The 27,610-nt window shown below is 44.8% G+C and overlaps 1 protein-coding gene across 2 annotated transcripts in view; it reads left to right on the forward strand.

Moving 5' to 3' along the window:
• LOC137372323 (cytotoxic T-lymphocyte protein 4-like) overlaps nt 1–27,610 on the forward strand; it is a 90,701-nt gene that overhangs the window by 38,984 nt on the left and 24,107 nt on the right. For both annotated transcript variants that reach the window (XM_068036164.1, XM_068036162.1), the window contains exon 2: nt 21,666–22,046. In XM_068036164.1, coding sequence (XP_067892265.1) covers nt 21,666–22,046 — 381 coding nt within the window. The remainder of the gene's footprint in view (nt 1–21,665; nt 22,047–27,610) is intronic.

Here is a 27,610-nt window from a genome sequence, read left to right on the forward strand (position 1 = left end):
TCTGGGTGAAGATTTTTTTCCTCAAATCCCCTCTAAACCTCCTGCCCCTTACCTTAAATCGCTGCCCCCTGGTTATTGACACCTCCCCTAAGGAAAAAAGTTTCTTCCGATCTAACCTATCAACTCCCCTCATAATTTTGTATACCTCAATCATATTTCCCCTCAGTCTTCACTGCTCTAAGGAAAATAACCCTAGCCTTTTCAGTCTCTCTTCATAGCTGAAATCGTCCAGTCCAGGCAGCATCCTGGTGAGTCACCTCTGCACCCTCTCCAGTGCAATCGCATCCTTCCTCTAGTGTGGTGCCTAGAACTGCACACAGTACTCCAGCTGTGGCCTGACTAGCATTTTATACAGCTCCATCATAACCTCCCTGTTCTTATATTCTATCCTTCGGCTGATAAAGGCAAGTATCCCATATGCCTTCCTATCCACCTTATCTATCTGTGCTGCTGCCTTCAGTGATCTATGGACAAGTACACCAAGGTCCCTCTGACTCTTTGTACTTCCTAGGGTCCTACCACCCATTGTATATTCCCTTACCTTGTTAGTCCTCCCAAAATGCATCACCTCACACTTCTCAGGATTAAATTCCATTTGCCACTGCTCTGCCCATCTTACCAGCCCATCCATATCATCCCATAATCTAAGGCTTTCCTCCTCACTATTTACGACACCACCAATTTTCATGCCATCTGCGAACTTACTGATCATACCTCTTAATGTATACCTCCCTAATGGGCCCAATTCTTTCCCTGGTTATCCTCTTGCCCTTAATATACTTGTAAAACGCCTTAGGAATTTTCTTTATCTTTCCCGCCAGTGTTTTTTCATGTCCCCTCTGCTCTACTAATTACTTTTTCCAGTACCTCCCTACACTTGCTATACTCCTCTAATGCCTCTGCTGTTTTCAGTGCTCCGAATCTGCCATAAGCCTCCTTTTTTTTCTGATCCAATCCTCAAATCCCTTGACATCCAGGGTTCCCTGGACTTGTTGGTCCTACCCTTCACCTTAATGGGTACATTTTGGCTCTGAACTCTCACTATTTCCTCTTTGAATGACTCCCACTGGTCTGATGTAGACCTTCCTACAAGTAGCTGCTCCCAGTCCACTTTGGCCAAATCCTGTTTTATCATATTGAAATGGGCCTTCCCCCAATTCAGTACCTTTATTTCTGGCCCGTCTTTGTCCTTTTCCATAACTACCTTAAATCTTACAGAGTTATGGTCACTATCCCCGAAATGTTCCCCCACTGACACTTCTACCACTTGTTCAGCTTCATTCCCTCGGATTACGTCTGGTACTGCCCCTTCACTTGTAGGACTTTCTATGTACTGGCTCAAAAAGCTCTCCTGTCTGCATTTTAAGAATTCCGCCCCCTTTAAGCCTTTTACACTAAGACTATCCCATTTGATATTAGGTAAGTTGAAATCCCCGACTATTATTACTCTATTATTTTTACACCTCTCTGAGATTAGCCTACATATCTGCTCCTCTATCTTTCCCTGACTGTTTGGAGGCCTGTAGTACAAGTGATTGCCCCCTTTTTGTTTTAGGTTCTATCCATATGGCCTCATTTGAAGAGCCTTCTAAGATATCATCCCTCCTTACTGCAGTAATTGACTCCTTGAACAACAGTGCAATGCCACCTCCTCTTTTACCCCCTCCCCTGTCATGCCTGAAGATTCTATACCCTGGACTACTGAGTTGCCAGTCCTGCCCCTCCCTCAACCATGTCCCTGTGATAGCAACAATATCATAATCCCATGTGCTAATCAACGCCCTCAATTCATCTGACATTAGTAAGACTCCTTGCATTAAAATAGATGCAATCCAGCCTTACATTTTTCACTTGTGCCTTACTAGGTCTATATTTGCTCTGCCTTCCAGACTGACTCATTTTCTCTTCTATATTTGACTGAGCATTGCTCCCTACTGTACCTCCACTCTGTATCCCATTCAGGTGCAACCCGTCCAACTTGTACAGGTCCCACCTTTGCCAGAAACAGACCCAGTGATCCAGGAAACTAAAGCCCTCCCTCCTGCACCATCTCCTCAGCCACACATTCATCTGCTCTATCCTCCTATTCTTATACTCACTAGCACGTGGCACCGGGAGTAATCCAGAGATTACAACCTTTGAGGTCCTGCTTTTTAATCTGCTACCCAGCTCCCTAAATTCTTGTTTCAGGACCTCATCCCTCTTTCTACCTATGTCACTGGTAACAATGTGTACCATGACCTCAGACTGTTCACCCTCCCACTTCGGAATGTCCTGCAGCCGGGGGGGATTTAATAGATGCATTCAAAATCATGAAAGACTTTGGTCGAGTAAATAAGGAGGATCCATTTCCACAGGTTGATGAGTCGGTAACCACAGGACACAGGTTTCAGATGATTGGCAAAAGAACCAGATAGGCCAGAGAGGCCATTTGGCCCATCATGTCTCTCCCAACTCTTTGATCGAGCTATCCAATTCGGCCCACACCCCTGCCCTTTCCTCATAGTCCTGCAATTTTCTCCCCTTCAAGTAGGTCCAGAAGGGACATGAGGAGAATTTTTTTATGCAGCAAGTTGTGATGATCGGGAATGCATTGCCTGAAACGGTAGTTGAAGCAGATCCGATAATAGCTTTCAAAACGAAGTCGGATAAATACTTGAAGGGAAGAAAATTGCAGGACTGTGAGGAAAGGGCAGGGGTGTGGGCCGAATTGGATAGCTCGATCAAAGAGTTGGGAGAGACATGATGGGCCAAATGGCCTCTCTGACCTGTCTGATTCGATGATTATCATATTGCTGTTTGTGGGAGCTTGCTGTACATAAATTGGCTGCTGTGTTTCCTAAATTAAGGCAGTGACCACACTTCAAAAAAAGTACTTCCTTAGCTCTAAAGTACTTTGGAACATCTTGTGGTTGTGAAAGGTGCTATATAAATGCAAGTCTTTTTTTCTTATTTCTTTCTTCTAATCAATGGCATTTATGGGTGCAGCACCATCTCTTTGCTTTTGAACTCTGTGCCTTTTTAATAAAGCTTCATGCTTTTCTACAGCCTGCCTTCAACCTGCCTTCCCCTTTTCAAAGTTCTCTGTATCTGACCTTCCTGTCCCTCTACCTCTTGTCGGGTACTCCAACATTTCCCCTCCTTAACCTTCCTCCCACCTCATGCTTCTCCACATTAAATTTCATCTTACATCTTTCTGCCGATCCACCAACCTGTCTGCCTGAAGTCACTTACAGTCCAGCTCACGGATAACCACATTCCCTGTAATATTAATATTGTTTCCCCATACCCAAGTCCACAGTATTTATATATATTGAGAAGGGGAATGATTTCAGCACTAACCCAGCTGTACTACTTTGTTTTACACAATTATTGAATGGTATAGCCTTCTCTACATAATGAGAACAATTCCAGCTTCTCTAGTTTCTCCATGTAACTGAAGACCTGTACCCCTTGTACCAGCCCAGTCAATCTCCTCTGCATCATTTCTAAGATCTTGACATCCTTAAACTGTGATGCCCAGAATTGGACACGATACTCCAGCTGGGGCCTAACCAGTTTTTTTTATAAAGGTTTATCATAACTTCCTTGTTTTTATAAAGCCTCTGTTTATAAAGCCAAGGGTCCCTTATGGTTTTTAACAGCCTTCTCAACTTATTTAACAATCTTCAAAGGTTTGTCTACATGCACTCCCAGATCTCTCTGTTCCTTCACCCCTTTAAAATTAGACCATTTAGTTTCTATTGCCTCTCCTCATTCTTCCTACCAAAATGAATCACTTCACGTTTCTTTGCATTAAATTGCACCTGCTATGTGTCTGTCCATCTTACTGTTCTGTCCATGCCTTCCTGAAGTCTGTTACTATCCTCCTCACTGTTTACTATATTTCTCAGTTTCATGCCATCCGCAAGCTTTGAAATCATGCTCTGTACGCACAAGTCCAGATCATTTGCATGCTTCCAATTAAAAGGTACCTGTTAACCCGTACACTATCTTCTGCTCTTTAAACCACTTCCCCTCAATGCTGCCACACTCAGTTCAATAACGTGCACTTTACTTTTATCAACATGCCACCTATGAGGTGCCTTATCAAATGTGTTTTGAAAATATATGTGCATAATGTTCATTGGTTACCCTTATCAATGCAATCTGTCATTGCATCAAAGAAGTTTATTACATTTGTCTGTCACAACTATCTTTTATAGACCACAACGGCTGTCCTTAATTTTATTTTTTATTTAGAGATACAGCACTGAAACAGGCCCTTCGGCCCACCGAGTCTGTGCCGACCAACAACCAACCATTTATACTAACCCTACAGTAATCCTATATTTCCCTACCTACACTAGGGGCAATTTACAATGGCCAATTTACCTATCACCTGCAAGTCTTTGGCAGTGAGAGGAAACCAGAGCACCCGGCGGAAACCCACTTGGTCACAGGGAGAACTTGCAAACTCCACACAGGCAGTACCCAGAATTGAACCTGGGTCCCTGGAGCCGGGAGGCTGCGGTGCTAACCACTGTGCCGCCCCAATTGATCCTAATTTGAGTGAGTATTCATCTTATCCTGTATTCTGGCCTCCAGAAGCTTATTCACTGTTGATTATAGACTGACTGTCTATAGTTAATTGGTTTAATCATTTCTCTCCCTTGGCATAGAGGGACAGAATGTAAACCCAGGGGTATGCTGGTAAAGAGCAATGATCTGGCCCCATTTAGAGCACTGGCCTGGATTATACTGGCAGCATCCAGTCTTCAAAGGGGGAATAGAGGCGGGTGACAAATTGATAGCTGAGATTAGGCACTTGAGCTATGAAAAGAGACTAAGGAAGCTGAGAATGTTTATGCCAGAGAAGAGGAGGCTCAAGAGATCTCATTGAGAGCTACAGAAAAACTGAATCTCAGTCAGCTATTTGGCATCATTTGAATAAACTCTGCAACTGGGGACAGAGACCCGGAAGAGACTGGGATCATGCCCACCGTGCCCTCCAGCACTGATCCTACCTGCGCTTGCGGGTGGGGAGAGGAGAGGGCACCTCATCAGCACAAGGCTGGTGGGCACAAGTGCTGTGCAGGATGGTGCAACTCGGGCAGCAGGCTGCATCAAACGGCAAGGAAACCCAGTCTAAGGATCTACTTGTCACATTTTGGGGGTCCAGGGCATTCCTTATGCCCTTCCAACATCCTCCTTCTGACTGCTAGGTCCTCACTCAGCTAAGAAAGTAGCGCTGGATTCTTGTAAGGACAACAATGCAGGAACTCCCCTTAGGGAGCCTTCACCCCTCCCCTTTCTCTGACTCAGATACCCTTGCAGGGGGAAAAGGACAAGACTCTGTGGATACTGACAACTTAGGCTAGGATCCAATATATTGGGATCCCAGGCTGTACTTCAGCCCTCCTGTGAAATTGTGTATGTATAGGAGACATGCACAGGAAGTGCTGTGGAAGTTTTGGACCTATAAATCATTGGTTAGGCCACAACCTGAGTCCTGTGTGAAGTCCTGATAACCTCATTACAGAAAGGATGCAATTGCACTAGAGAGGGTACAGAGGAGATTTACGAGGATGTTGGCAGGACTGGAAAAATGCAGCAATGAGGAAAGATTGGATAGGCTGGGGTTGTTCTCCTTGGAACAGCAAAGGCTGAAAGAAGATCTGATTGAAACATCCAAAATTTTGAGGGGCCTGGATATAGTGGAGGTGAAGGGCTTATATACCTTAACAGAGAGGTCAGTGACCAGGGGGCATAGATTTAAAGTGATTGCTAGAAAGATTAGAGGGAAGCTGAGGAAAGGTATTTTAACCCTGAGTGTGGTGGGGGTACCCTGAAAGGGTAGTTGAGGCAGAAACCCTCAACTCATTCAAAAGGAGTCTGGATATGCACCTCAAGTGCTGTAATCGGCAGGGCTACAGACCAAATGCTGGAAGGTGGGGTTAGAATGGGTGGATCGTTTTTCAGCAGGCACAGACACGATGGGCCAAGTGGCCTCGTTCTGTGCCATAAATTTTCTATGATCCTATGGGATTTAACCATTTCACTCAAAGGGTTAGAGAGGAGGGGAAACAGCTGCCAACAGAGAGAGTGAAAAGTTCAACAAGGAACTGAATAGGTTTGCAGTGCAAGAAGTAATTGAGGAACATAAAGAACATTTTTTGAACATCGGCACCAATACAGTAGACCATAGTGTCCTCGTCCAGCCCTGTACATTGCCACATGAACTGCTAATTGTTGGCATTCACACTGGGAGAGAGGCTGCTCTGCCCTTCTTTGGCACTATTGGGTACGTTCCCTAGTTTCAGTTCCTGGCTCAGAGCCTCACTCAACACAAGCATTGAATCACAACACCAAAGACAGAGTTGCCAATTTTACAGTTATTAAAATCAAAAACAGAGCCAAATACAGGGCATGAAATGACACTTTCAGTGAGGTGGGGGGCAAGATCCATGTACAGCTATCGGCCCCTTTAGGCTGTGGGGTACTTTAGGGAGTTTTCCTTCGATTTAAGTGCTGGAATGGAAATTATATCTGCAGTTTCAACTATAGCCAGCCTGCGTCCGTCCTTCTGCACTTACGCTACACCACTTGTTTTTACATGTCATAGGCTCACCTTTAGAGCAAAAGTTGAATTGCCAGTTATTTTGAAGCTGTTGTTCTCTTGCCGTGGTTTGCAAGGGTGATATGTGGCTCTACTGTGTACTGTCCATGGGTTGGACAGAAACAGATGTCACCTCCTTCAGAGGAGAACTGAATGGGAAAAATCTCTGTACAGTCACCTCTTCCCTTGAAGTGTGTAGGCTGCAGTCAACAATGCAGAAAGTTTCTCACACGCTAACATTCTTCATCTCCTCCCAATTCAGTTCTTCAAATGTGGGCTGCCAGCCAGTGGAAATACCATGTAATAAAGCACCCTCTCTCACACCTTCTACAGCAAAAGGGTACTAGCACTTTGAGCCAAGCCTTTTTCATCTTTTACGCGCATGTATTTTTAGAAGGATGTGGAATGGAAAATTCAGAGCATCTATATCTAACATTCCCAGGGCAGATACAGCACAGTTAGATACAGAATAAAGTTCCCTCTACACTGTCCCATCAAACACTCCGTGGGCTATCTCACCCAGCTGAATTTCTGAAACCAGGATGGGCATTGATTCAGGGGATGATGTGCATCCAAACTCGCTGTAATGCTGGGCGATGGAAGCCTTTTTCCTTCCCATTGTACAACTGGCCCTGTATTCAGGTGGTGAATCAATCTTCAATTGGTCTGAGTGAGAGCAGACTGTAGGGTGCCTGTGATCCAATCTATCTCCCGGTCTGTCCAAGGTGAAGGAGATGGCTGAGCCCAGAGGCTACCTGACACCATTAGGAACCCTGAGGGATGGTACTACTGGTGCCACAGCCTCCTGCAGGAAGGGCCTTGCTGAAGTGTCCACTAGTTGATTGCAGAGTGTTGATGCCACGGACCAGAACCAGACCCAAGTGGGTAGAGGGCTCCACCACACTATACAGCAACCTTTGGGAGCTTCCTGGCAGGCAGCCCACTGCATTGAATGATTGGTGATGCACAGAAATCATAGGTCCGATTTTCACCTTCAGTGATGGGAGGCAAATAATGGCTGATCAAAGTTCCTGGAAGAGAAAACCGGGTGCGCTGTGCAGCTGATGCCTTCCCACTCCAGCCTTGCCCACCTACATCCAAAGTTGAAATCAGCCCGCAGATTGCTTTTGGAAGTTGCACTGGACTGTGCATCTCTGTCCTCCTCAGCAAACCGAGCCCTGGGTTGTACTTTCCACCTTCATGAGAACAAATGCCACCCAGCGCAGATCCGTCTAACTCACTAGCTACACGGTGTGGTGGGGGGAGAACCTATTGATGTGCTGTTGCCTGGAAGGGTGAGGGCTGAGTGAGAGGGGTAGCTTCATGAGGGTCCTTCCCTCGTGGTCTGTGCAGTTGGAAGGCCTGAGTCGTCTGACCGATCAAGGACAAGAGTACTGGCGAGGGTAAACAGTAGCAGTAGATGATTGGCAGCACTTGGCTGGTGTGCTGAACGTGTGAGAGTTTAAATGGAAGGAAGACAAAGGAAGACATCCACACACTTTGCTGTGTGACGCCTGCAGCCTGACCATCTCCGACACTGGGTGCCCTATCTTTGGTGATCTCAATGGCGGCCTCTTCCATTGATGTTAGTGCTTCACATAGAATTGCATAAAAATTACAACTTCAAAACATGCTATTTGGTCCAAACTGTGTTTATCCTCCACTTGAGCAGAAGTCCTAAAATCCCATGTACTTGCCCAGTTCCCATATCACTTTATTCCCAGCTTCTTCCTACACCTATCTAATCTATTCTTAAATGTTAACGTGGTCCCTTCTTCAATTATTAATTCTGGTAGTAAATTTAACAGCCTTGCAATCCTCCGTTACAAATCTCTTACATTTATTTTTGCATCAATATTTCCTTTGTTATAACCAGGTGGGTGATAGCGTGGCTTGTTCCCACTGTTCACCTCCTAACTGACCACAGCAAGTCTTTTTGTTACTAAGGTTTTAAACCCTTGATGAAGTTCTGATGAAGGGTTGCTGACCTGAAACGTTAACTCTGCTTCTCTGTGTACAGATGCTGCCAGACCTGCTGAGTATTTACTGCCTTCCTTGTTTTTATTTCAGATTTCCAGCATCTGCAGTATTTTGCTTTTATTTTAATCCCTTGTGTTTTATTTGTCAAATAAACAAACAGTGACAGGTTTTCTTGTAGGTTTAAAACAGAAGATTAACTATTTATTGAACAATATTCATTCCCGAAATGGTCGCAACCACACTCACACACGCATTCACTCCCACATACACTCACTGTTATGACCAGGTGAGAAAGAGGTCTAGGGTTCCCTTTCAGCCTTCACCTGGTCTTACCATAACAGGGTTTAATTTCAAACACACCGTGCTTTTTAGCTCCCCCTTGGTGAATCAGTGTTCACCACTTTCCAATTATAAGGCAAAGAAACCCTGATCAACACTATAGGTTTTCTCTTTAGTTTCCAGCAGTCAGCTTTTAAATGCCCTGCTTTATTACAATGGAAGCACACAGGTCTCTGGATCTCATTCTTGCTCACAGCACCTTTTTGGCTGGAGGAGGGCCCCTGTGTCTCCTACTTTCCTTTCTCTCCCAGGACTGCTTGGACTCCTATCACCTTCCTACGCTTTGTCCTTTTCGGATTTGTGGGGATGACTAGGAAAGGTTCTCCCCTGGGAAACCAACTTATAAATTAAAGCAAACTCATCAGCCAGAACTGCCGCTTGCCGGGCTCTCTGAACCCGCTGCTCCTCTACATGCGTCTTTATGAAGAGTGGGAGAAAGTGTTTAAATTCCTCCAACAGAATTACGTCTCTGAGATTCTCATAGCTGAACTGTACCTTAAGAACCCTCAGCCATTGGTCAAAAGCCAGCTGCCTATTTCTTTCAAAGTCCAGATAAGTTAGATTAGCTTGCTTCTTGTGGGTTCTAAACTTTTGGCGATAGGCTTCGGATACTAGTTCACATGCCTCGAGGATAGCATTTTTTGTCACTTCATAATTTGATGAACTCTCATCTGGCAACAGGGAATAAACCTCCTGGGCTTTTCCAGTTAGCTTGCTTTGTAGTAAAAGGGGCCAGGTCTTAACTGGCCATTTTAGCTGCCTTGCCAGTTTCTCAAAGGACACAAACATTCTTCCACATCTTCCTCCGTAAATTTTGGAATTAGTTGAACTAGTTCTAACAACTTTGTACCCAGCCCTGAATTACACTCCTCCATATTGGCCATGCTTTCACTGGGGTTACTCTGTTGCCCCCTCGTTAACTTAAGCCGCTTCAACTCTCTCTCTTCATATTCCTTCCATTCCTTTCTCTCACCTGTCCTGTCTTTCTTTCTCTCTCATGTCAAATTCAAGTTTCCTCTGTTCCAATTGTATCTTTGCTAACAACACCCTGTCAGATTCTGCTTCTAACCCTGTTCAGATTCTTCAGATTCAAGGGAAAAATGGTGGGCCACTAGCCTTACGAGTTCAGACTTCCTAGTCTTGCCACATACAGTGATCCCACACTGCTCAGCCATTTTTCTCAACTTCTCCATAGACAGTATTTTTAACTTATCCCAAGTTACTTCACCCTGGCTCAGAGAGCTGCTAGCATCAGTTGCAGAAATGTTAAGATTCAAGCCCACACAACCACAAGTAAATCTTTATTGAAAACTTGCTCTTTTTTGATTGGGAACAATTTGGCTTCCCACTTCCAATTTCTCTCGTTTGTCTGTGGGTCAATTCCAGACGCTAGCACCCAAATTTTGTTACGACCAGGTGAGAAAGAGGTCTAGGGTTCCCTTTCAGCCTTCACCTGGTCTCACGGTAACAGAGTTTAATTTTTAAACATACTGTGTTTTTAGCTCCCCCTTGGTGAATCCTTGTTCACTGCTTTCCAATTATAAGGCAAAGAAACCAGCACAAACAGGCTTTCCTAGGTTTGAAGAAGAAAAGTTTAAATTTATTAAACTTAAACATAAACTCTAATTCGGTTAACGCCAAAGGATACACGATGCGCCCATGCTAGCATGCACACACGATACGCACATGCAAATAGAGACAGAAAAGAGCAGAAGAAAAATAAAAGCAAAATACTGCGGATGCTGGAAATCTGAAACAAAAACAAGAAATGCTGGAATCACTCAGCAGGTCTGGCAGCATCTGTGGAAAGAGAAGCAGAGTTAACGTTTCGGGTCAGTGACCCTTCTTCGGAAGAAAAATAAAGTGGAAAAGTCTGAGACAATATCTGAATAGTTGTTGTCACGCTTCTTCGAGCTCACTGTAGAGTCCTTGATTGTAGGTAGATCTTGCTTTTCATTGGGGCCCAGTATTCTTCTTAAACCTTGTTCACTGTAGGAGACTTTTCTCACTTAGGTTTCATGTGTCTTCAATGGATTCAGAGGCTTGTGAGAAAGAGATGGGAGTAGACAGACAGACAGGAGATCTTCTTCAGTCCAGGAGCATTCTGCTTTCTGTTTGCACAAATTCAAAAAAACTCAGGTTTTCCAGTGAGTTAGTCATGTGACCAGCTGGTTTGACCATGTCCATTTGTGTATTCAGCCATCTTAGCAGTCACCCTGGAGTGCGAGCTCCCCCACCTTCAACGTCTGGTGATCAAAAGTCCATTGTGGGTTACTGTGTCAGGGAATGGCTGCTTTGTCCTTCCAAACACAGTCTGTTAATATGCAAATGTATTTTTTCTAGCCAAGGTCTGGCAACCCTTGTAACAGGCCTTCTCTTCTTCCCAGCAACAATTTGAAATTTAATGTCCATGTGGTGAAATTCACATGCCTCATTCTTGGCAGGTGGGGGCCTGCATGACACTCATACACAAGAACAGATAGAGAGTAAAAGAGTAAGTGGTTTGAAGTGAGGTAGGTGTTCAGGGTTCATGTTGAATCTTCTCAGATAGCCATTGTGTAGTATATTGTCCCCTTTTTAAAGGAAAAGTCAATTTTTTATAACTCTTCCGTTTGATTCTCGTGAATGTGACACCTCCCCCAAAAGGGAAAAAATGAAAGTCCTTGGATGTCATTTTTATGCTGTTTGTTTTTTTTGGTTTAGAAAAAAAGAAAGAAGGAAATTACAGGGTCACACACCTGCACATATTCTGCACTCATGACATCCACACCTCAATCTTCCAACTGTAGCAGCTGGCATTGTCAGTAACAACCATTTCTTGTTCAAGTTTGAGTTTTACATCATCCTTTCTTTGGATGAGGCACAATTATAATTGAATTTCCCTTTTTGGCATTGAGGTTTTGCCCCAGGAAAGCTTCTGTTTAGAACATTTGGTATTTTCTATCTGTTTCTCACATTTAAATCCCAGTTATGTGGCGTCGAACGGGATTGGATTTCTCTAGCATCTATTTGCAGCACTTTGGAAGACATCTGGAGAGACATTTTTCTGTCCTAAGGTTTGTAATATGCAAATTTCTGTTACTGCATTGCTCCTCTCTACCATGCAGCCCATCATGCTCTGAAATTATTGAACTCAATGTTCAGTCTGGCAGGCTGTAGTGTGCCTAATCGGTAAATGAAATGCTGTTCTTCGAGCTTGCGTTAATGTTCACTGGAACACTGCAGCAATCCCAGGATAGAGATGTGAGCATGAGAGCAGGGGGGAGTGTTGAAATGGCAAGCAACCGGAAATTCGGGGTCATGCTTTCGGACCGAGCGGAGGTGTTCTGCAAAGCAGTTTGATCTCCCCAATGTAGAGGAGACCACATTATGAGCAGCCAATACAGTATACTAAATTGAAAGAAGTACAAGTAAATCGCAGCTTCACCTGAAAGGAGTGTTTGGGGCCTTGGATAGTGAGGAGAGAGGAAGTAAATGGACAGGTATTACACCTCCTACAATTGCAGAGGAAGGTGTCGTGGGAAGCGGACGAGTTAGTGAGTGTAATGGAGGAGTGGATCAGGGTGTGGCAAAGGGAAGGGACGTTTCGGAATGCTGATAGGGGAGGGGAGGGGAAGATGCATTTGGTAGTGGCATCATGCTGGAGGTGGCGGAAATGGCGGAGAATGATCCTTTGGATGTGGAGGCTGGTGGGGTGGAAAGTGAGGACGAGGGGAACCCTATCGCAATTCTGGAAGGGAAGGGAAGGGGTGAGGCTAGACACGGTTGAGGGCCCTGTCAACCACAGTGGGGGGGGAGTCCTCGGCTGAGGAAAAAGGAAGACATATCAGAAGCGTTGTCATGGAAGGTTGCATCATCAGAGCAGATGCGTCGGAGACGGAGAAATTGGGAAAATGGAATGGAGTCCTTACAGGAGGCAGGGTGTGAAGAAGTGTAGTCGAGGTAGCTGTGGGAGTTGGCGGGCTTATAATGAATATTCGTAGACAGCCTATCCGCAGAGATGGAGACAAAGGAATTGAGGAAGGGAAGGGAGGTGTCAGAGATGGACCATGTATAGGTGAGAGAAGGGTGGAAATGAGAAGCAAAGTTGATAAAGTTTTCCAGTTCAGGGTGGGAGCAGGAAATGGCACCGATACAGTCATCAATGTACCGGAAAAAGAGTTGGGGGAGGGGGCCTGAATAGGACTGGAACAAGGAATGTTTGACATATCCCACAAAAAGACAGGCCTAACTAGGTCTCATGCAGGTACCCATAGCAACAACTTTAAAAGGAAGTGAGTGGAGTTGAAGGAGAAGTTGTTCAATGTGAGAACAAGTTCAGCCAAGCGGAGGAGGGTGGTGGAGGATGGGGACTGGTTGGGCCTCCGTTCAAGGAAGGAGCGGAGAGCCCTCAAACCATCCTAGTGGGGGATGGAGGTGTAGAGAGATTGGACGTCCATAGTGAAGAGGAGGCAGTTGGGGCCAGGAAACTAGAAATTGTCAAAATGACGTAGGGCGTCAGAAGAGTCACAGATGTAGGTGGGAAGAGACTGGACCAGCGGAGAAAAGATAGAGTCAAGATAGGAAGAAATAAGTTCAGTGGAGCATGAGCAGGCTGAAACGATGGGTCTGCCGGGACAGTCCTGTTTGTGAATTTTGGGAAGGAGGTAGAAGCGGGCTGTCCGGGGCTGCGGGACTATGAGGTTGGAAGCTGTAAAGGGAAGATCTCCAGAGGAGATGAGATCAATGATTGTCCTGTGGACAGTAGCTTGATGTTCGGTGGTGGGGTCATGGTCCAGGGGGAAGTCGGAAGAAGTGTCTGAGAGCTGGCGTTGAGCCTCTGCAAGGTAGAGGTCGGTACACCAGACAACAACAGCACCACCCTTGTCTGCAGGTTTGATGACAATGTCGGGGTTAGACCTGAGAGAATGGAGTGTGGAAAGTTCAGAAGGGAACAGGTTCAAGTGAGTGATGGGGACAGAGAAATTGAGTTCTGAATCTGTTTTGCTGGGTTCGATTAGCTTTGGATTTAAAACCTGACCCTTTTATTCTTCAGTGGGCACATCCACATGACCTCATTTTTAGTTTTCTTGTGGCTTTTACAAGTGTAGTTTACCTTAGGGCATTTTACCTTCCCTTTTCCCTTTACTTCAGGCATTGCTTTTTCCCAATCTGCTCCATGACTTTTGGGACACTACTGCTTGCAGGTGGCTGTCCAACTTCCACTGTACTCCCCTGTGGCACTTCAGCTAGGTTACACATCTCCCTCACCCTTGTCTTGCCTGTTTGGGAACATACCTCTGGTGCACTCCCTTCAACCACAGCTGCTTTTATCTCAGTTCCTTTATATTCCTCTGGCTCTATCTTGACCTCTTTAAATTCTATTGGCTTTCCTTTAGCCTCTTTAACCTTTACTGACCCTATGGCTCCCCCTGGGACTTTTGGGACTTCCTCAGCCCTCTGCAGCTGTGCAGAATTTTATTTGCTCCCCTCAGTTTCTCCAGTCTCAGTAGACTGCTCTGGACCATCTGGATGCAATACAGTGCTCCGTGCCAAGTCATTGCCCAGCAATAGGTCGACTCCCTGCATTGGCAAGCTCGGAATGACTCCGTTCATTACTACCCCAGAGAGCAACTTAATCTGCAGGTAGACTTTAACTAAGGGAACCTTGAAGCATTTGTCAGTAAGCCCTTTTACCAATACTGTGGTATTTGTTCTGCTTTCAAGTAGCATTTTGTAAACTTTGCTGCAGGTAATGTTTGAAAACAACCAGTATCCCTAAGGATGGTTATCGCTACCTGGTGCCTGGAATGCAAAAGGAGTTATTTTTCCTTCTTGCAAATGTTTTTGTAGGTATTTTGATCCTGGGTTATATTGGAGCACATGCTCACCACATTCACAGCTACAGACACAGTCTGGACTGCAGCGCTCCCTGTTGGTTTTTTGGAATACCAACAATCTGCCTTGACACGCTCAGATTTTCCACACTGGAAGCACATCAGGCATGCCCCCACTGGCTTTTCATCTGGGTTCCTTCTTTTAAAAGTTGGAGACTGGTCAGGTTTTTCTTCCCTACTTTTCTCTCAAGCCCATTTCTGCTTCATCTGCATCCCTGCTATCTCTCCCTAGCTTGTAAGAATTACTAGACCCAAATTTATTCTGAGTTAGGGATTTGTGTATTAACTCATAGTTGTCGGCCATTTCTGCTGCTTGTCTTACCCTTGTAAGTCTTTGCTCTTCAATATCTGTTCATATATTAACTGGGACGCTATTTTTAAATTCTTCCAGCAACATCACTTCTCTCAAATTTTCATATGAGGGTTTTAGATTGAGATCATATCCAGCGATCAAAAGCCATATGTTTAATTCTTTCAAATTCAATGTAAGTCTGTGCGGGTCTTTTCCTAGTGTGTCTGAATTTCTGTTGATAGGCTTTGGGTACTAACTCATATGCATTTAGAATTGCTGTTTTAGTTTGTTCATAGTCAGAGGAACTCTCTTCTGATAACACTGAAAAAGCTTCACGAGCCCTACCCACAAACTCGTAAGAGGAGAGTCCAATATTCTTTTGGCCATTTTAGCCTGGTAGCTATTTCCTCAAAGGAGCTAAAATATGACTCAACCTCCTCCTCATTAAATTTTGGCACTAATCGTGAGTGTCTCAGTACATCAAAGCTTTGATCCAAATTGGGGATCAGGTTTGAGTGGCTGATAGCATTTTCATCTTGCACTTGTAGCCTTTCTAACTCAAGCTGTTTCACCTCTCTTTCCTCTTTTTCCTTCTCCTCTCTTTTCAACTGCAATTGGATTCTAGCTGGAGCTACCTATTCAGACTCAGATTCCAGGCTTTCTTCTTCTGGTTCACAGGTAAGTTTAAAATAGTTAGCTAGACTCTTCACTACTTCAGGTTTCTTTGTCTGTTTCTTGAGCATGACACCTACCTGCATAGCTAAGCTTTTTAAATCTTCAATGCTTAATTTATTTAACTTATCATGGGATATGTCTCCCTGCTCTACGAATTCCTTAGCCGTGCCTTTTTGTTTCTAGCACCTTGAAGGAAAAATAGAAGAATAGAAGAAATCTTGTTTGTTTACTTTTCCACAATTTTAGAGGTCAATTTTCCTCTTGTTTCCAAACCTCTCACTTATCTGATGGTTCAGGTGCCAGCTTTGAGCTCCCAATTTGTTACAGCCAGGTGGTAAGCAGTGTGGGTGGTGCCCTCAGCTGGGCAGGCTTTTTGTGATGTTGTTGTGGTCGCTCTCTCTCTCCACAGAGCTACCTTTTAAGGTAAAAATCTCTCACAGCAGTCTCTGTTAAGAGACGCATGGCCCCCTCCCTGTTTTGGCCACACAATGGCCCAGGATGTGGCTATTTCACACTTACTTTGTTTCAGAAGAAACCATTCAATTCAGGAATGTCTATTGATAGTTTCAGGGTGGGTGTAATTGACATCTCCTAGCCCGGAATGTATCCTTTTGTCCTTAACAGACAGTGAGACAGTTCGAATATACAGGTCGAGTCAGCCCGACCTTCGGTGGCAATGTTACAGCACATTTTCCACTTTATAAAGGAAAAGTCAAATTTTTATAACGCTTCAGTTTTGGTTCTGTATTTTCATCGCTGCATTTCTCTCGTTCTAGAATCATCAATCACTGGAAACAGTGGTCACAAGATCTACTGGAAGGTGGGGTGGGAGCTGGGGTGGGGCAGTGTCGGGGAGGGGGTAGTTGTTGTAGCAGCTGGGAAACCTGGAAAAGCAGGTCCCTGGAGGTCATTAAAAAGTTTTTCTCCATTTCCCAGGTGGAAACCAGGTAGATTGAGAGGCCAGCCCCTGGCCATGCGGGAAGGCCAACTACACCAGGACACAGCCGGGGAACGGGGCACGGGAATTATTGGGGAGAGATTGGAATGGCCATGGTGAGAGGGAGATCAGAGGGGGGTGAGAGTCTTTCAATTATGGGGTGAAGGGGTCTCCGATTGCAGGGAGGGAAGCAGGTTATATATTAGCGGGCTGAGGGAAGCACTCCTGCTCTTCCTGGTCCACAAGCAGTGCTGGAAAAATACCTAATAGATCCAGCCATTCTCCTCCCCCTTCCGCTGCTAGGTTTCCCAACCTCTGAGAAACCAGCCCACAGCGCTTACATTTAAAACTATGTTCAAATTTGAGGCAAGCATATTGAACTGACTGATCTGCCTCTTGAGAACAGGCTAGTCACTCACCACCAACCCTTCCCCACCACCCCCCCCCCCACCCCCACAACCCACCTCCATTAAAACTGGAAGTGGGCGCATTGGAGGTGGGTTGGGGTCAAGTTTCCATTGCTTGAAATTTCTACCCCTCTTCCGCCCAGGCTGGGGGTTTAAAATTACCCCACTGTGTCTATCTACAATGTTCAATCAATTCATAATTTTAAAACACACATACTTGTATTTTCTCAAACCAGGCAGCATCGTACTAAATCTCTGCTGTTCCCTCTTTATTGCCTCAACATTCTTCCTATCATGTATTACCTGCAAGTACACACAGTAATGCAACTGTACTCTTAATAATATTTTATATCGATTCACCATTACATCTCCGTTTTTCTTTTATTTTAAAATGCTTATTTATAGCCTTATCCACTTGGGGTGCTGCTTTTCATGTCTTGTCAACCTAAACCCCCAAATCCCTCTGCTCTTCCACATTACCCAGCCTTCCCCCCATTCAAAATACAATTACTACTATTTTAATGAAAATGAACCTCCTCATACCTACTAACATTGAATTCCATTTGCTTCTTTTTGCCTATTCCTGCAACTTATTAAAATCCCCTTGAAGCTTCCTTTGGTCCTCAGAATTAGTCATTATACCTCTTATTTTAGCATTGTCCACAAATTTGGACACCACTCTCTGTAGTCCTATATTCAAATAATTTATGTTCACAGCGAACAGTCCCTGAACAGAACCCTGACGCACTTCCTGCTTCCAAACACTTGGAGAGACTGCCCTAACTCCCAGCTCTCTGCTTCCTCTCTTCTAAGCAATTTTCAATCTAATTTGGTGCCCCACCTCCCCCACCCCTCCCAATAGTCATACCTTTTAATCTTCTCCAATAATCCCATGGGTTACCTAGTCAGAAGCTCATGTATATGTACACCACATCTGCTGCATGCCAACATCTGCCATATCCGTCTCCTCCTCAAAAAACCTAACAGTACAATTTTCCTTTCTTGGACTCCATGTTGGCTGCTTCTAATTATTTATATGCTCATCCCAGGGTCAGATAGGATGCTGAGGCTGTGAATGGTCTGGTACAGCCTCATACGGTGGTTGGGGAGGGGAACTGAATTGGTGACATAGGAACGGAGTTTGTTAGAGTGTTGGGGGCAAAGGATTGACTCAAAAAACAAGATCTTGGAGCCCATCAGCAGGGAAGCACTGCCTGTCAGCAACACTTCATTGATCTTCCCAATGTTTAGCTGGAGAAAATAGTAGCTGTGACAACACACAGGCAGATCTGAGTGTCATCAGTATACATGTGGAACCCAATGTTGTGTTTTCGGATGATGTCACCAAGGGGAAGCATGTTGATGGGAAATAGGAAATGGTCAAGGATAGATCCTTCAGGGGCTCCAGAGGTAATGAGGTGGGAGTGGGAAGAAAAGCCATTGCAGGAGATTCTCTGGATCATGTCCAGATAGGTATGTGTGGCACCAGGGAGTGCATTCCCACCCAGCTGGACAATAGAGCAGAGACATTGAAGGCAGATGGTGTGGTCGACCATGTCAAAGGCTGCAGATAGGTCAAGAGGATGAGAAGGGATAATGCACCACAGTCACAGAGGATGTCATTTGTGACTTTGAAAAGGGCTGTTTCAGTGCACTGGCAGGCTTGGAAACCTGATTGCAGTGGGTGCAACATGAATTTGCAGGAAAGGTGAGCACAGATGTGGGAGGTAACAGCACCGTCATGGACATGGAAAGGAAAAGGAGGTTGGAGATGGGGCAGAGGTCGACAGGTACAGGGGGATCAAGGGTGGTTTGGTTGAGGAGGGGGGCTTTTACCTAAACCTAAATTCCTTCATTCTTACTGACCCACTCACACTCATTCTCTCTTTTCATTCACCTCCCAACTGATACACTTATGTGATGAGCCCATCAGCCAACACTTGATGGGAGCCCGGCCTCAGAGTCACCTCAATGCACAACAAGCGTGATCGGAGCCTGATACTCAGCTGTTTCTTGTGAGAGGAGCTCAGGAGACTGTGAAACCACAGACACAAACCACAGCAACAAGCCCGAGGGCAGTCACTGTTAGGAAGGAAGCACTGATGTATCTACTGAGCTGAGAGGAAGGCACTGCGGAGCTTCCTGTTTACAGTCCTGTTGGTTGTTATTTTACGGTAGAATTTTCAACCAGAGCTCGGAGACGAGGAAGGGGAGATGAGTCCGCTCCAACATCAGATCACAGACAGTCCATTCAACAACTGCCCTCAGTCCTGCCAAATACCATTTAAAAACTCGTTCCAGAATTCCCCAACTCCCCATTTTACACAAAACCTGCAAACCTCCCACCTTCTGGCTCAATATTAAAGACACTGTTAGGTGCATATCCCAAAAGACTGTTTGAGGCTGGGTGTCAGTTGAAAAATTTAAAACCAAGATTTTTGTTCGATGAGTGCATTAAAGGATATGGAACCAAAGTGGGTTAAGGGAGTTAACACTCAGACTGGCTATGATTTAATTGAATGGTGGAACAGGTTCCAGGGGTTAAATGGCTTACTTTTGTCTCAATGTGCCTAACTGTGCCAACTTAAGAGATCTCAGCCGTAGCAACATGATCCACCTGAAAGGACGAAGTGTCAAAGGTTTTGAATGTTAAAGAGAAGGGAAATTGGGCAGTCATATTTTTTTACACAAAAGGCAACTGAGTGGGCATTCTGCTCTGTCATTCAGTCTCTTCCTGTGTTACAGTAACCCATTCAAGCCTATAATGTCCTCCTGCTGCTGGTACTTGCTGAGCTTCTGGACATGCCGCAGGTGGTTCAATTAAATACAGAGAAGTTACAACAGAGAAACAGGCCATTCAGCCCATTCAGTCTGTGTTGGTATTTACCCTCCACACAAGCAAATAGTTCGAATCCAATTTACCCACCCTTTATCCTCTTTTCCTTCATCCACCTATCCAATCTAATCTTGAATGTCGACTTTGTTTCTGCCTCAACCACTAACCCTGGAAGTGAAATGCACAGCCTCACAGCACGAAGTTTAACTCTGATGCTGTGCAGAAATCGGTTTTCTCCTGGGCTGACTTTCATTTGTTCACTGGCTTTGAGCTTTTCTGTGACCTCTACCTTCGCTGGCACTTTCTACCCTGTGTACTGCCTTTATTTCAGTACCCGGCCTGTCTCCAAACATACAAATAACAGGCAGGAAAAGACCAGCTGGTCTATCAAGTCTGCCTCACACTCTGATAGCTGGGCCATCATGCCCAGACATCCTTCCCTCCAGACCTCCACCCCAGCAGCCGTGCAATCTCCTGGGAGAGGCAGAAAAAAGAAATCAGAGAAAAATTAAAGGCCAATAAGGGGAAAAATACTCAGGAAAATTCCTCTCCAAGTTCCTCAGGTGTTCAAAACCAGTCCAGGAAATCACATGGACCAAGTGTTATCTCTGACGCCACTTACCTTCTTTATAATGGGATTTCTCCCCAGTTTCCTCTTGAAGGACAGGAGAGAGTTAGCATCCACTACCGCAGACAGCAGTATATTGCAGAAGCTCACTACTATCTGGAATAAGAAGGACCAACTAATATCTAGTCTATTGCTACTCTGTGGGCTCAATTTCTGCTCATCTGCTGGAAATGTTAGCTCCACATTGAGCTGGTTCTGACCCATTCCTGTCGGCTCCCTACACCTATTCTATACTCTACTCCCGTGCTGATGGATGATTTCTGCTTTGCACTGTCTGCTTGCTTTGATGCCCCTAATTCTACTCAACTCCACTTATCATTCACTAGCCCCCAATTACCTCCATTTCAGTTCCCATTGCCCTCGCTCCTCTGATTTCACTGAAAACTCTAAACCTCTCCCTCCATTTAACTCTTTTATCATATTCATGGCCACCGTCTTGACCTTGTCATCTCACACGGCCTCTTTTATCCTGTTGCCCCAATCACTGACAATGCCATCTCTCAGCACTTCTTTGTATCCTTCACGCTCACATCTATATTCTAACCCCAATTTTATTCTGTTGTCCCAAAGAATTTAAAATCCCAAATACAGTCCTCCATTCACCATGACATTTCTGCAGTCAGAGTTTGACATAATCCAGGATAAAGCAAGTCCACTTGATCGGCCCTCCATGCAATGGTTTGAATATTCACTCCCTCCACGACTGATGCACCGTGGTTGCACTGTGTACCATCTACAAGATGCACTGTAGCAACTCATTAAGACTTCTTTGCAGCACCGTCCAAACCCTTAACCTCCACCACCTAAAAGGACAAGAACACCATTACCTCCAGGTCATACACCTTCCTGACCTCGAAATATATCATCATTCCTTCATTGTAGCTGGGTCAAAATCCTAGAGCTCCCTACCTAACAGCCTTATGGGAGCACCACATGGGCTACAGCAGTTCAAAAAGGCAGCTCACCACCACCTCCTCGAGGAAAATTAAAGGATGGGCAATATGTGCCAGCTTGGCTGGTAATGCCCACATCCCAAGAGAGAACATGATATATAAAGAGAGCTTTCAATAATGAAACTTCTTCACTTTATTTCACAGGACCAAACATGAGCATCTCCCAACCCCGCTTTGTGAAGACCAACCATAGTGGAGAGGTCAACCTGGTATGTGGGTTTAGTGCCACAAAGACTGATGAAGAGTTCCAAGTCGTTCTTTATAAGGGAAATCAGAGTAAAAGCACAGAAGTCTGTACTGCTTCCTTCACCAATGGTACAAAGGAACCCTCGAGGAGAAAAGATCTCTTCCACTGTCACGTTTGGCTGAGCCAGAATATTGTGTTGATCACCATCTGGGGCCTCAACGTGACTGACACGGATCGGTACATCTGCCAGGTTTTAAAAACGCACCCACCGCCTTACGATGTAAGTTCCGGGCAATGGACCATCATCTACATCAACAGAGCAACCAGCTGTGCTGCAGGTGAGCACCAAGGTTAACCTGCTTCCTCAGTCCTTCCACTTTAGTGACACATTGCAAGGGGTGGCCAATGTCCCTGTCAAATGTCAGATGGATCAGTGGGTCATGTGCACCTGAGCTGTACAGACACAGGTTCCCAGGTCCAGTTCCCAGTCTGTGGTGAGCTTGCTAGTCTCAGGCAGGCTACAATTATCCTCAGTGTATCTTAAGTAAGGAGGGGAAACAATGAGACTGAGACCCTACCCCATTCACATTCTGAATGAGCAGCAACAAGTGAGACTGACTTTAAGAGGGAGCCTGGATTGAAAGGAAAGGACTTTCACAACCTCAATGTGTCAAAGTCCTTTACAGTCATTGAAGCAGTCACTGTTGTAACGGAGGGAGCCAATTTGCGCACAGCAAGATCTCACAAACAGCAATGAGATAAATTAGTGTTTTAGTGTTGTTGCTTAAGGGATAAATATTAGCCAGGACACCAGAAGAACTCCCCTGCTTCTCTCCAAAATAGTGCCATGGTATCTTTTACATCCACTTGAGAGGTCAGACAGGGCCTACAGTTTAACATCTCACCCAAAGGGCAGGACCTCTGACAGTGCAGCATTCCCTCATTACACACAGGAGCATCAGGCTAGATTTTATGCTCTGGTTCCTGGAGTGGAGCTTGAAACCACAACACTCTGGGTCAAAGGCAAGAGTGCTAGCCACTGAGCCGAGTCTGACACCTAGGAAAACGTGTGTGGTGAAGTGTATGAGACAGATGGTCAGAAGGGGTGTTGTGACAACAGGCCAATCAAAACTAAATAGGAAATGTATACAGAATATTAACAGGGACTAAGTTTTGTGGGCAGGAAGTGTGCCTAATCAGGGTATATAAATATTTAATAGAAAACTATGCCGTGTGGTAGCACATCCTGCACTTCGCTGCCAAAAGCATGGTAGATGAGAACGGCATCATCAGGAACAAGGATAGAATGTTGTACATTTTTATAGCACCTTTTCAACATCGCTCAAAGAGACATCTGAAAGTGTCTCATGTAGCATCCATTACTATGTGGGGACAGTCTAAATCATTATATTCACGTCTAAATCATTAATGTACACTACAAACAGCAAGGGTCCTGGCACCGATCCCTGTGGTACACCACTGGTCACAGTCTCCCACTCGTAAAAACCCTCAACCAGCACTCTTTGCCTCCTGCCACTAAGCCAATTTTGGATCCAATTTGCCAAATTGCCCTGGATCCCGAGGGCTCTTACCTTCTTAACCAATTGCCCATGCAGTACCTTATCAAAAGCCTTACTGAAGTCCATGTAGACTACATCAACTGCTTTACCCTCATCTACACATCTAGTCACCACCTCGAAAAGTTCAATCAAGTTAGTTAGACACGATCTCCGCCTGACAAAGCTATGCTGACTATCCCTGATTAATCCCTGCCTCTCCAAGTGGAGATTAATCTTGTCCCTCAGAATTGTTTCCAATAGTTTCCCAACCACTGATGTTAGACTCACCGGCCTGTAATTACCTGGTTTATCCCTGCTACCCTTCTTGAATAATGGTACCACATTCGCTATCCTCCAATCCCCTGGTACCTTTCCTGTGGCCAAAGAGGATTTGAAAATTTGTGTCAGAGCCCCTGCGATCTCCTCCCTTGCCTCACATAACAGCCTGGGATACATCTCATCTGGGCCTGGAGATTTATCCAATTTTAAGCCCGCTAAAACAGCTAATACCTCCTCCCTTTCAATGCTAATATGTTCAAGTATATCACAATCCCATTCCCTGATCTCTAAACCTACATCGGCCTTCTCTATTGTGAACACAGATGAAAAGTAATCATTTAAAACCTCACTTATAATCCGGCTCCGCACAGATTGCCACATTGGTCCCTAATGGGCCCTACTCTTTCCCTAGTTATCTTGCCCTTAATATACTTAGAAAACGCCTTAGGCTTTTCCTTTATCTTGCCCACCAGTGTTTTTTCATGTCCCCTCTTCACTCTCCTAATTACTTTTTTAAGTACCCCCCTACACTTTCTCTACTCCTCGAGTGCCTCTGCTGTTTTCAACGCTCTGAATCTACCATAAGCCTCCTTTTTTGTTCCTGATCCAATCCTCTATATCCTTTGACATCCAGGGTTCCCTGGACTTGTTGGTCCTACCCTTCACCTTAACGGATATATGTTGGCTCTGAACTCTCACTATTTTCTCTTTGAATGACTCCCACTGATCTGATGTTGACTTTCCTACAAGTAGCTACTCCCAGTCCACTTTGGCCAGATCCTGTTTTATCATCTTAAAATCGGCCTTCCCCCAATTCAGTACCTTTATTTCCGGTCCACCTTTGTCCTTTTCCATAACTACCATAAATCTTACAGAGTTATGGTCACTATCCCCAAAATGTTCCCCCACTGACACTTCTACCACTTGTCCGGCTTCATTCCCTAGGATTAGATCTAGTACTGCCCCTTCTCTTGTAGGACTTTCTACGTACTGGCTCAAAAAGCTCTCCTGTATGCATTTTAAGAATTCCGCCCCCTTTAAGCCTTTTGCACCAAGACAATCCCAGTTGATATTGGGGAAGTTGAAATCCCCTACTATTATTATTCTATTATTTTTACACCTCTCTGAGATTTGCCTACATATATGCTCCTCTATCTTTTCCTGACTGTTTGAAGGCCTGTAGTACACACCCAGCCAAGTGATTGCCTCCTTTTTGTTTTTACGCTTCCCCATATGGCCTCATTTGAAGAACCTTCCAAGATATCATCCCTCCTTACTGCAATAATTGACCCCTTGATCAACAGTGCAATGCCACCTCCTCTTTTACCCCCCTCCCCTGTCTCGCCTGTAGATTCTATACCCTGGAATATTGAGCTGCCAGTCCTGCCCCTCCTTCAACCATGTCACTGTGATAGCAATAATATAATAATCCCATGTGTTAATCATTGCCCTCAATTCATCTGCCTTACTAGTAAGACTCCTTGTATTAAAATAGATGCAATCCGGCCTTGCATTTTTCACTTGTGCCTTAACAGGTCTATATTTGCTCTGCCTTCCAGATTGACTCAGTTTCTCTTTTATATTTGACTGTGCATCACACCCTACTGTACCTCCACTCTGTATCCCATCCCCCTGCCAAATAAGTTTAAACCGCCACCAACATCACTAGCAAACCTCCAGCAAGGATGTTGGTCCCATTCCGGTTCAGGTGCAACCCGTCCAACTTGTACAGGTCCCACCTTTGCCAGAAGCACACCCAGTGATCCAGGAAACTAAAGCCCTCCCTCCTGCACCATCTCCTCAGCCACGCATTCATCTGCTCTATCCTCCTATTCCTATACTCACTAGTACATGGCACCGGGAGTAATCCAGAGATTACAGGTCATGGGGACTTATCAACCTTCCGCCCCATTAATTTCTCCAATACAACCTTCTTACTAATACTAATTTCTTTCAATTCCTCATTCCCCCTAATCCCTTGGATCTCTATTTCTGGGAGAATTCTTGTATCTTCCTCAGTGAAGACAGACACAAAGTAATCATTTAGCTTCTCTGACATTTTTCTATTCTTCGTTATAAATTCTCCTGACTCTGCCTGTAATGGACCCACAGTTGTCTTCACCAAACGTTTCCTTTTTATGTACCTGTAGAAGCTTTTACAGTCCGTTTTTATATTTTTTGCTAGCTTATATTCATATTCTATTCTCCCTTTCTTTATCCGTTTCTTCATCCTCCTTTACTGTATTCTAAAACCCTCTCAATCCTCAGATTTACTACTATTTTTGGCCACTTTTAGGCCTTTTCTTTTAATCTTATACAATCCTTAACTTCCTTTGTTATCTATGGTTGACTGCCTTTACTTTTGGGGTTTTTGTGCCTTGAAGGAATGTATAGTTGCTGTAAACTATGTAATATTTCTTTAAAGACTATCCATTGCCTATACACTATCATACCTTTTAATGTATTTTACCAATCCACCTCAGCCAATTTGCCCCTCATTCTTTCATAATTTCCTTTGTTCAAATTTAACACCCTGGCTTCAGATTGAACTACCTCACTTTCAAACATAATGTAAAATTCTATCATATTATGGTCACTCATCCCTAAACGTTCTTTTACAACAAGATTATTAATTAGCCCTTTCTCATTACATAATATTAGATCCAAAATAACCTGTTCTCTAGTCAGTTCCTCAACATATTGCTCCAGAAAACCATCCCTAACATACTCCAGAAACTCGTCCTCCACAGCATTAGTGCTCATTAGGTTTACCCAGTCTATATGCAGATTGAAGTCACCCATGATTACTGTATTACCCATTCTACATGCTTCGCTAATCTCCTGATTAATGCCATACCCCACACTACCACTACTGTTTGGTGGCCTATAAACAACTCCTACCAATGTTTGCTGCCCCTTGCTGTTTCTTAGCTCCACCCAAACAGATTGCATATTTTGTGTTTCCGATCTGAGATCCCCACCTTACTAATGTACTGCTCCCATCCCTTATTATCAGCACAACACCACCTTCTTTTCCTTTTAGCCTGTCCTTTCTAAATGTTGAATATCCTTGAATATTCCATTCTCAGTCTTGGTCACCCTGTAGCCACGTTTTTGTTATGGCAATTAGATCAAAGCCATTTACCTCTATTTGGGCCTTTAAGTCATCTACCTTGTTGCGAATGCTACGTGCATTCAGGTAGACTGCCCTTAACCTTGTCGTTTTGACATTCTGCATTCTAAGCCTAGTTGATGCTCACCTTTGTTTCACCTGCCTTCTAATGTCACTTGTTACTTTTCTACCTCCTGTTACCAGCTTTACCTCCTTCCAATTTGAGCTACCCCTCAGGTTCCCATCCCCCTGACAAGTTAGAGTTGGATCCTGTTAAGGTGCAGCCCGTCAATCTCATACAGGTCCCACCTGCCCCAGAACTGGTTCCAATGCCTCAGAAATCTGGTGCCCTCCCTTCTACACCAATTCTCCAGCCATGTGTTCAATCGATCAATCCTCCTATTCCTATGCTCCCAAGAATGTGGCACTGGGAGTAACCCTGAGATTACTGCTTTGGAGGTCCTGCTTTTTAATTTCCTTCCTAACTCCCTAAAAATCTGCTTTCAGGACCTCATCCCTCTTCCTATGTCATTAGTGCCAATGTGGACCACGACCTCTGGCTGTTCCAGAAGAATGTCCTGCAGTTGATCCATGACATCCTTGACCCTGGCACCAGGGAGGCAACACACCATCCTGGAGTTATGTTCACTGCCACAGAAACACCTATCTGATGCCCTGACTATCGAATTCCCTATCACTATTGCTCTTCCACTCTTCTTCCTCCCCTCCTGTGCAGCTGACCCACCCGTGGTGCCACGGGCTTTGCTCTGGCTGCACTCCCCTAAGGAACCATCGCTCTTATCAATATCCAAAATGGAAAACTGACTAGCAAGCAAGTCAGGGAACTCCTGCACTGCCTGCCTGGTTCTCTTGGACTGCTGGGCGGTCACCCATTCCCTCTCTGCCTGCATCCTCCTAACCTGCTGTGTGACCACCTCCCCAAATGTGCTAT

This window comes from Heterodontus francisci, chromosome 7 (genome assembly GCF_036365525.1).
Source record: "Heterodontus francisci isolate sHetFra1 chromosome 7, sHetFra1.hap1, whole genome shotgun sequence".
Lineage (NCBI taxonomy): Eukaryota > Metazoa > Chordata > Chondrichthyes > Heterodontiformes > Heterodontidae > Heterodontus > Heterodontus francisci.